This window comes from Centroberyx affinis, unplaced genomic scaffold (assembly GCF_046629955.1).
Source record: "Centroberyx affinis isolate AG114_WGS23_722 - 3 ecotype Tasmania unplaced genomic scaffold, CSIRO-AGI_Caff_v1 ptg008527l_1, whole genome shotgun sequence".
Lineage (NCBI taxonomy): Eukaryota > Metazoa > Chordata > Actinopteri > Beryciformes > Berycidae > Centroberyx > Centroberyx affinis.
The window spans coordinates 1-10,000 of record NW_027284220.1 but is presented as its reverse complement, the minus strand read 5'-3'; the positions used below and the strand labels follow the sequence as shown (position 1 = coordinate 10,000).

The window sequence follows — 10,000 nt, the reverse complement described above, 5'->3', positions numbered from 1 at the left end:
TCCTCCTCTTTCTCTTCCACCCCCCCCTTCCCCATACCTCCTCCTCACCTCTTCATCACCTCCTCCTTCTCTTCTTTCTCCTCTCTTTCCTCCACTCGTCATCACCTGCTCTTTCTCCCTTTATAAAGGTATAGACATTTTCATTCCAAAATTAGATAACCACCAGCTGGAAAAAATATTTATATCTTATAAAATGATTACTAGTTTAAAAAAGCTGCATACTCTTGGTTACTATTACTGCTATTGTTACTATACTATCATGTTATGAGTTATCTTAGAAGTTTGGTTACAGAACAGGAGTGATTTTGAATTTCAGCTATATTTCTGAAAGGAAAAGTATTGTGGAATGAAATCTATAGACATTTCAATTTTACATCTGATTTTCAAAATGACTCCCCAATCTCTCTCTCCTCCTCCTATCTCCTCCTCCCCTCTTCCTCTCTCTCCTCTCCTCCCCTCTTCCCCATCTCCTCTCCTCCCCTCCTCTCCTCCTCCTCCTCTGTCCTCTCCTCTTCTCTCCACCTCTCTTCTCCTCCCTCCTCTCTTCTTCTCCTCTCTTCCTCTCCCCCTCCCTCCTCTATTCTCCTCCTCTCCTCTCCTCCTCTGTCCTCTAACCCTACTCCTCCCTCCTCTCTTCTTCTCTCCCCTCCTCTCCTCTCCTCCTCCCTCCTCTCCTCCCCTCTTCTCCTCTCCCCTCCTCTCCTCTCCTCCTCCCTCCTCTCCTGTCCTCCCCTCTCCCCTCCTCCTCTCCTCCCCTCTTCTCCTCTCCCCTCCTCTCTTCTCCTCCTCCCTCCTCTCCTCTCCTCCTCTCCTCCCCTCCTCCTCTCTTCAGGACAGTTTTCCGGCTCGGTTTGGAGGAATCCATTTTGTGAATCAGCCCTGGTACATCCACGCCATGTACACCATCATCAAACCTTTCCTCAAAGACAAGACCAGGAAAAGGGTAACACACACACACACACACACACACACACACACACACACACACACACACACACACACACACACACACACACACACACACACACACACACCTCACCTTGTTCCTCCTCGTTCCTCCTCACCTCTCGTTTTTCCTCTTCTCATTCCCCTCCTCTTTCTTTTCCTCGCCTTTCCTCCGCTCTCCCCTCTTTTCCTTCTCTATTATCCTCTCCTCATCTTTCATCTCCTCTTTCTCTCACTCTTTTTCCTCTCCTCTCCTCTTTTGTCCCCTTCCTTTTTTTCCCCCACTCCTCTTTCATTCTCTCCTTTCTTTGTATTTCCTCTCCTTTTTCCTCCCCCATCTCATCTTGTCTTTCCTCTGTTCTTTGCTTTTCTTTCTTGTTCTCTCCTCTCCTCTTTCCTCCCTTCCCCCTTTCTCCTGTCATCTCTCTTCTCGTTTTTTCATCTCCTCTCCTTTCCTCCTCTCATCTCCCCCTCCCTCCCTCCTCTCCCCCTCCTCCCTTGCTCACTGTCTCCTTCCCTCCTCTTTCCTCCCTCGATCCCTCCTCGCCTCCCATCTCCTTCCTCCCTATCCCCCTCCTCCCTTGCTCACTGTCTCCTTCCCTCCTCTTTCCTCCCTCGATCCCTCCTCGCCTCCCATCTCCTTCCTCCCTATCTCCCTCCTTCCTTCCATGTTCCCTCTCTCTCTCCCTCCCTCCTCCTTCCTCTTCCCTCCCTCATGCCCCACCTCCTCCTTCATTTCCTCTCATCTCCTTGTTTTTCCTCTTTCCTCTCCCGAGACGTCTCCTCTTTGTCTTGATGCTCTGTTTAACCCCGTCCCGTTCTCTGTGTTTAACCCCGTCCCGTTCTCTGTTTAACCCTGTCCCGTTCTCTGTGTTTAACCCCGTCCCGTTCTCTGTGTTTAACCCCGTCCCGTTCTCTGTTTAACCCCGTCCTGTTCTCTGTGTATAACCCCGTCCCGTTCTCTGTATAACCCCGTCCCGTTCTCTGTGTATAACCCCGTCCCGTTCTGTGTTTAACCCCGTCCCGTTCTCTGTGTTTAACCCCGTCCCGTTCTCTGTTTAACCCCGTCCTGTTCTCTGTGTATAACCCCGTCCCGTTCTCTGTATAACCCCGTCCCGTTCTCTGTGTATAACCCCGTCCCGTTCTGTGTTTAACCCCGTCCCGTCCTGTGTTTAACCCCGTCCCGTTCTCTGTTTAACCCCGTCCCGTTCTCTGTGTTTAACCCCGTCCCGTTCTCTGTGTTTAACCCCGTCCCGTCCTGTGTTTAACCCCGTCCCGTTCTCTGTTTAACCCCGTCCCGTTCTCTGTGTTTAACCCCGTCCCGTTCTCTGTGTTTAACCCCGTCCCGTTCTCTGTGTTTAACCCCGTCCCGTTCTCTGTTTAACCCCGTCCCGTTCTCTGTTTAACCCCGTCCCGTTCTGTGTTTAACCCCGTCCCGTCCTGTGTTTAACCCCGTCCCGTTCTCTGTGTTTAACCCCGTCCCGTTCTGTGTTTAACCCCGTCCCGTTCTGTGTTTAACCCCGTCCCGTTCTCTGTGTTTAACCCCGTCCCGTTCTGTGTTTAACCCCGTCCCGTTCTCTGTGTTTAACCCCGTCCCGTTCTCTGTGTTTAACCCCGTCCCGTTCTGTGTTTAACCCCGTCCCGTTCTGTGTTTAACCCCGTCCCGTTCTCTGTGTTTAACCCCGTCCCGTTCTCTGTTTAACCCCGTCCCGTTCTCTGTGTTTAACCCCGTCCCGTTCTCTGTGTTTAACCCCCGTCCCGTTCTCTGTTTAACCCCCGTCCCGTTCTCTGTTTAACCCCGTCCCGTTCTGTGTTTAACCCCCGTCCCGTTCTCTGTTTAACCCCGTCCCGTTCTGTGTTTAACCCCGTCCCGTTCTGTGTTTAACCCCGTCCCGTTCTCTGTTTAACCCCGTCCCGTTCTGTGTTTAACCCCCGTCCCGTTCTGTGTTTAACCCCGTCCCGTTCTGTGTTTAACCCCGTCCCGTTCTCTGTTTAACCCCGTCCCGTTCTCTGTTTAACCCCGTCCCGTTCTGTGTTTAACCCCGTCCCATTCTTTCTGTTTAACCCCGTCCCGTTCTCTGTGTTTAACCCCGTCCCGTTCTGTGTTTAACCCCCGTCCCGTTCTCTGTTTAACCCCGTCCCGTTCTGTGTTTAACCCCCGTCCCGTTCTCTGTTTAACCCCGTCCCGTTCTGTGTTTAACCCCGTCCCGTTCTGTGTTTAACCCCGTCCCGTTCTCTGTTTAACCCCGTCCCGTTCTGTGTTTAACCCCCGTCCCGTTCTGTGTTTAACCCCGTCCCATTCTTTCTGTTTAACCCCGTCCCGTTCTCTGTTTAACCCCGTCCCGTTCTGTGTTTAACCCCGTCCCGTTCTGTGTTTAACCCCGTCCCGTTCTCTGTTTAACCCCGTCCCGTTCTGTGTTTAACCCCGTCCCGTTCTCTGTTTAACCCCCGTCCCGTTCTCTGTTTAACCCCGTCCCGTTCTGTGTTTAACCCCGTCCCGTTCTGTGTTTAACCCCGTCCCGTTCTGTGTTTAACCCCGTCCCGTTCTCTGTTTAACCCCGTCCCGTTCTGTGTTTAACCCCGTCCCATTCTTTCTGTTTAACCCCGTCCCGTTCTCTGTGTTTAACCCCGTCCCGTTCTGTGTTTAACCCCGTCCCGTTCTCTGTTTAACCCTGTCCCGTTCTGTGTATAACCCCGTCCCGTTCTGTGTTTAACCCCGTCCCGTTCTCTGTTTAACCCCGTCCCGTTCTGTGTTTAACCCCGTCCCATTCTTTCTGTTTAACCCCGTCCCGTTCTCTGTGTTTAACCCCGTCCCGTTCTGTGTTTAACCCCGTCCCGTTCTCTGTGTTTAACCCCGTCCCGTTCTGTGTTTAACCCCGTCCCGTTCTCTGTTTAACCCCGTCCCGTTCTGTGTTTAACCCCGTCCCATTCTTTCTGTTTAACCCTGTCCCGTTCTGTGTTTAACCCCGTCCCGTTCTCTGTTTAACCCCGTCCCGTTCTCTATTTAACCCCGTCCCGTTCTCTATTTAACCCCGTCCCGTTCTCTGTGTTTAACCCCGTCCCGTTCTCTGTTTAACCCTGTCCCGTTCTGTGTATAACCCCGTGTTTAACCCCTTGTTACTCTGTTTAACCCCGTCCCGTTCTCTATTTAACCCCGTCCCGTTCTCTATTTAACCCCGTCCCGTTCTCTGTGTTTAACCCCGTCCCGTTCTCTGTTTAACCCTGTCCCGTTCTGTGTATAACCCCGTGTTTAACCCCTTGTTACTCTGTTTAACCCCGTCCTGTTCTGTGTTTAACCCCGTCCCGTTCTCTGTGTTTAACCCCGTCCCGTTCTCTATTTAACCCCGTCCCGTTCTCTATTTAACCCCGTCCCGTTCTCTGTGTTTAACCCCGTCCCGTTCTCTGTTTAACCCTGTCCCGTTCTGTGTATAACCCCGTGTTTAACCCCTTGTTACTCTGTTTAACCCCGTCCCGTTCTTTCTGTTTAACCCCGTCCCGTCCCGTGTTTAACCCCGTCCCGTTCTCTGTTTAACCCCGTCCCGTCCCGTGTTTAACCCCGTCCCGTTCTCTGTTTAACCCCGTCCCGTTCTCTCTGTTTAACCCCGTCCCGTTCTTTCTGTTTAACCCCGTCCCGTCCCGTGTTTAACCCCGTCCCGTTCTCTGTTTAACCCCGTCCCGTCCCGTGTTTAACCCCGTCCCGTTCTCTGTTTAACCCCGTCCCGTTCTCTCTGTTTAACCCCGTCCCGTTCTCTCTGTTTAACCCCGTCCCGTTCTCTCTGTTTAACCCTGTCCCGTTCTGTGTTTAACCCCGTCCCGTTCTCTGTGTTTAACCCCGTCCCGTTCTCTATTTAACCCCGTCCCGTTCTCTATTTAACCCCGTCCCGTTCTCTCTGTTTAACCCTGTCCCGTTCTGTGTATAACCCCGTGTTTAACCCCTTGTTACTCTGTTTAACCCCGTCCCGTTCTGTGTTTAACCCCGTCCCGTTCTCTGTGTTTAACCCCGTCCCGTTCTCTGTGTTTAACCCCGTCCCGTTCTCTCTGTGTTTAACCCCGTCCCGTTCTCTCTGTTTAACCCCGTCCCGTCCCGTGTTTAACCCCGTCCCGTTCTCTGTTTAACCCCGTCCCGTTCTCTCTGTTTAACCCCGTCCCGTTCTTTCTGTTTAACCCCGTCCCGTCCCGTGTTTAACCCCGTCCCGTTCTCTGTTTAACCCCGTCCCGTCCCGTGTTTAACCCCGTCCCGTTCTCTGTTTAACCCCGTCCCGTTCTCTCTGTTTAACCCCGTCCCGTTCTCTCTGTTTAACCCCGTCCCGTTCTCTCTGTTTAACCCTGTCCCGTTCTGTGTATAACCCCGTGTTTAACCCCTTGTTACTCTGTTTAACCCCGTCCCGTTCTGTGTTTAACCCCGTCCCGTTCTGTGTTTAACCCCGTCCCGTTCTGTGTTTAACCCCGTCCCGTTCTGTGTTTAACCCCGTCCCGTTCCGTGTTTAACCCCGTCCCGTTCCGTGTGTAACCCCGTCCCGTTCTGTGTTTAACCCCGTCCCGTTCTCTATTTAACCCCGTCCCGTTCTCTATTTAACCCCGTCCCGTTCTCTCTGTTTAACCCCGTCCCGTTCTCTCTGTGTTTAACCCCGTCCCGTTCTCTGTTTAACCCCGTCCCGTTCTCTGTTTAACCCCGTCCCGTTCTCTGTGTTTAACCCCGTCCCGTTCTCTGTTTAACCCCGTCCCGTTCTCTGTGTTTAACCCCGTCCCGTTCTCTGTGTTTAACCCCGTCCCGTTCTCTGTGTGTAACCCCGTCCCGTTCTCTGTGTATAACCCCGTCCCGTTCTGTGTTTAACCCCGTCCCGTTCTCTGTGTATAACCCCGTCCCGTTCTCTGTGTATAACCCCGTCCCGTTCTCTGTGTTTAACCCCGTCCCGTTCTGTGTTTAACCCCGTCCCGTTCTCTGTTTAACCCCGTCCCGTTCTCTGTTTAACCCCGTCCCGTTCTCTGTTTAACCCCGTCCCGTTCTCTCTGTTTAACCCCGTCCCGTTCTCTGTTTAACCCCGTCCCGTTCTCTGTTTAACCCCCTCCCGTTCTCTGTTTAACCCCCTCCCGTTCTCTGTTTAACCCCGTCCCGTCCCGTGTTTAACCCCATCCCGTTCTCTCTGTTTAACCCCGTCCCGTTCTGTGTTTAACCCCGTCCCGTTCTCTGTTTAACCCCGTCCCGTCCCGTGTTTAACCCCGTCCCGTTCTCTATTTAACCCCGTCCCGTTCTCTGTGTTTAACCCCGTCCCGTTCTCTCTGTTTAACCCCGTCCCGTTCTCTGTGTTTAACCCCGTCCCGTTCTGTCCCGCCTGCAGATCTTCCTGCACGGTAACAACCTGAACTCGCTGCACCAGCTCCTCCAGCCGGAGTGTCTCCCCTCAGAGTTTGGCGGGACGCTCCCTCCGTACGACATGGGGATCTGGGCCCGGACCCTGCTGGGACCGGACTACAACGACGAGACCGAGTACACACTGACCTATGATGCCCTGCACGTCAGAGAGAACTGTGGAGGAGGAGGAGGAGGAGGAGGAGACAGGGAGGGGATGAAGAGGTGAGGAGGAGGAGGAGGAGGAGGAGGTGAGGAGGAGGAGACAGGGAGGGGATGAAGAGGTGAGGAGGAGGAGGAGGAGGAGACAGGGAGGGGATGAAGAGGTGAGGAGGAGGAGGAGGAGGAGGAGGTGAGGAGGAGGAGACAGGGAGGGGATGAAGAGGTGAGGAGGAGGAGGAGGAGGAGGAGGAGGTGATGAAGAGGTGAGGAGGAGGAGGAGGAGGTGAGGAGGAGGAGACAGGGAGGGGATGAAGAGGTGAGGAAGAGGAGGAGGAGGAGGAGGTGAGGAGGAGGAGACAGGGAGGGGATGAAGAGGTGAGGAGGAGGAGGAGGAGGAGGAGGAGGTGATGAAGAGGTGAGGAGGAGGAGGAGGTGAGGAGGAGGAGACAGGGAGGGGATGAAGAGGTGAGGAGGAGGAGGAGGAGGAGGTGAGGAGGAGGAGACAGGGAGGGGATGAAGAGGTGAGGAGGAGGAGGAGGAGGAGGAGGAGGTGAGGAGGAGGAGACAGGGAGGGGATGAAGAGGTGAGGAGGAGGAGGAGGAGGAGGAGGAGACAAGGAGGGGATGAAGAGGTGAGGAGGAGGAGGAGGAGAAAAGGAGGGGATGAAGAGGTGAGGAGGAGGAGGAGGAGGAGGAGGAGACAGGGAGGGGATGAAGAGGTGAGGAGGAGGGAGAGGAGGAGGAGACAAGGAGGGGATGAAGAGGTGAGGAGGAGGAGGAGGAGGAGACAGGGAGGGGATGAAGAGGTGAGGAGGAGGAGGAGGAGACAAGGAGGGGATGAAGAGGTGAGGAGGAGGAGGAGACAGGGAGGGGATGAAGAGGTGAGGAGGAGGAGGAGGAGGAGGAGACAGGGAGGGGATGAAGAGGTGAGGAGGAGGAGGAGGAGGAGGAGACAGGGAGGGGATGAAGAGGTGAGGAGGAGGAGGAGGAGGAGGAGACAGGGAGGGGATGAAGAGGTGAGGAGGAGGGGGGAGGAGGAGGGGATGAAGAGGTGAGGAGGAAGGGGAGGAGGTGATGAAGAGGTGAGGAGGAAGTATGGGGAGAGAGGGAGAAGAACAGAGAAAGAGGAGACAAGGAGATGGTATAGAGGTGAGGAGGAGGAGGGGCAAGGAGGTGATGAAGAGGTGAGGAGGAGGAGGAGGCAAGAGAGAGAGAGAGAGAGAGAGAGAGAGAATAATCAGTCCGGGATCAGGATTAATCTCTGTCTCACACACACTCTTCTGGCTGTAGTAGCACTGACAGATTTGGTCACAGCATTGTTTGATTTGAGTAAAGGAATGAATGAATGAATGAATGAATGAATGAATGAATGAATGGAGAAATTGGATCTGCCAAATCACTTTTTCTCTCTCTGACCCTTCAGGGCTTCTGTAGTTTCCTCTGTTCAATATAAACTCTGTGTTTAGTTTTTATTGGCTGCTGACACTAGTCTGCTGTGTTTCAGGTCTCAGTCTGCGGTGGAACCAGGAACTCTGCGACAGACGGACAGAGAGACCAGCACACAGCCACTACTGGCCCTGGACTGAGCACACACACACACACACACACAGACACACACACACACACACACACACACACACACACACACACACAGACACACACACACACACAGACACACACACACACACACACATCTGCATGCACACACAGACTTAACAAAATCACTCCGTCTGCACACAGGTACACATGTCTCCCACAAAGCACACACACACACACACACACACACACACACATGCTGTACACACATGTAACACACACTCTACAGTGCCATCACGCACAATCATGCACACAAAGATGCACAAACACACACACACACACACACACACACAAGAACACAGATAGACACCAACACACAAAACATCCACTTTGACACACACACACACACACACACACACACACACACGTCAGCTTTTTCTGTTGATCTCACACACACACACACACACACACACACCATCTTTTTCTCTATCTCACACACACACACACACACACACACACACCCTGCCAGCTGTGAACTGCTTAGCTGGGGGATTTGAACCTGTGTCCTTTTGTACTGTTGACCTGAACTGTAACAGTCACGGGACGCCAAACCCTCCCCAACCAGCTACTCACACACACACACACACACACACACACACACAGTCTGTCCTGTCACTGAGCCGTCTCCAGCCAGCAGCAGCTGTCCTGATGTCCACAACAACATCAACAACAACAACAACACACACACACTCTTATAAAGTGTGTGTGTGTGTTTTTCAGTCTCACTCAGTCTGCACTGCGCTGACTTCACTCTCAGAGTCTGAACAGAAAAGTCACTGTTTGGCCTTGTCAGCTGATTCCATCACTCCACACACCTGTCTGACCGGTTATGCCAAAAAAAAAATAATAACAAGAAGTTCATTTTCTTGTATTTTTATATCAAAATCCCATTTCCCTCTCCTTCCTGGAAAACAGAGTATCTTTAATGATGACATCACACTGTCCCAGGAGGCGTAAATAAAAACTCCAGCCAATAAAACATCACAGGGTTTTGAACAGTCCCGCCCCTCCGCTCCTCCCATCCAATCAAACTGCCTCCCTCTCCCTGACTGATCTCCCATTGGTTCAGACTTTTGAATGATTCCTCCCTACTTTAAGCCCCGCCCCCACATCCTGTGTCAACAGGAAATGTAACACTTTACAATAAGGGTCACTAAGTTAAGGGTTAGTTAATGCTTAATAAGCATTAACTAACCCTTAATTAACAGTTAACTAATGTGTCTGGTAATCATTTACTAATGGTGTTCATGTTAACTAAGGTATTAATTTATACATTATTTAATAGTCATCTTTATAAACTATTAAATAATGTATAAATTAATACCTTAGTTAACATGAACACCATTAGTAAATTACACATTAGTTAACTGTTAATTAAGGGTTAGTTAATGCTTAATAAGCATTAACTAACCCTTATTAAGCATGAAGTAATCCTTAATTAACAGTTAACTAATTTGTCTGGTAATCATTTACTTATGGTGTTTATACATTATTTAATAGTCATCTTTATAAACTATTAATACTTTACTATAAATAATGTAAAAATTAATACCTTACATAACATTAACAGTTAACATTAACATTAGTTAACTGTTAATTAAGGGTTAGTTAATGTTTATTAAGCATTTACTAACCCTTATTAAGAATGAACTAACCCTTAACTTAGTGACCCTTATTGTAAAGTGTTTCCCTTTGATTCCCTGATGAATGTTTTCATCAAGAAAACATAAGGACATTACGTTTAGTTCACACATGAATAATCAACACAAGGTTGCCGCGGTAACGGATTCCCTGAAGTTTCCGTCTTGGAGATCAAAGTGTCCAACCAGTCAGTCAGAGTGAGGCAGACATCTCACTTTGGTAAAATATCTGTTCTTTCTGTTTACATGAATACATCTTACACATCAGAATATAAGTTTTAATATTTAAGTCGCACGGCTGTAGTTAG

At 51.0% G+C, this 10,000-nt stretch overlaps 1 protein-coding gene across 1 annotated transcript in view; it reads left to right on the top strand.

The window, feature by feature from the left end:
- The window catches only part of LOC139640167 (clavesin-1-like), a gene marked incomplete at its 5' end in the record, with an annotated part of 12,466 nt that extends 4,424 nt beyond the window's left edge, over positions 1 to 8,042 (top strand). The window contains 3 exons of the mRNA XM_071514338.1: positions 833 to 943; positions 6,285 to 6,520; positions 7,961 to 8,042. Of these exons, the coding sequence (XP_071370439.1) occupies positions 833 to 943; positions 6,285 to 6,520; positions 7,961 to 8,042 (429 nt within the window). The remainder of the gene's footprint in view (positions 1 to 832; positions 944 to 6,284; positions 6,521 to 7,960) is intronic.
- Positions 8,043 to 10,000: the final 1,958 nt, after the last annotated feature.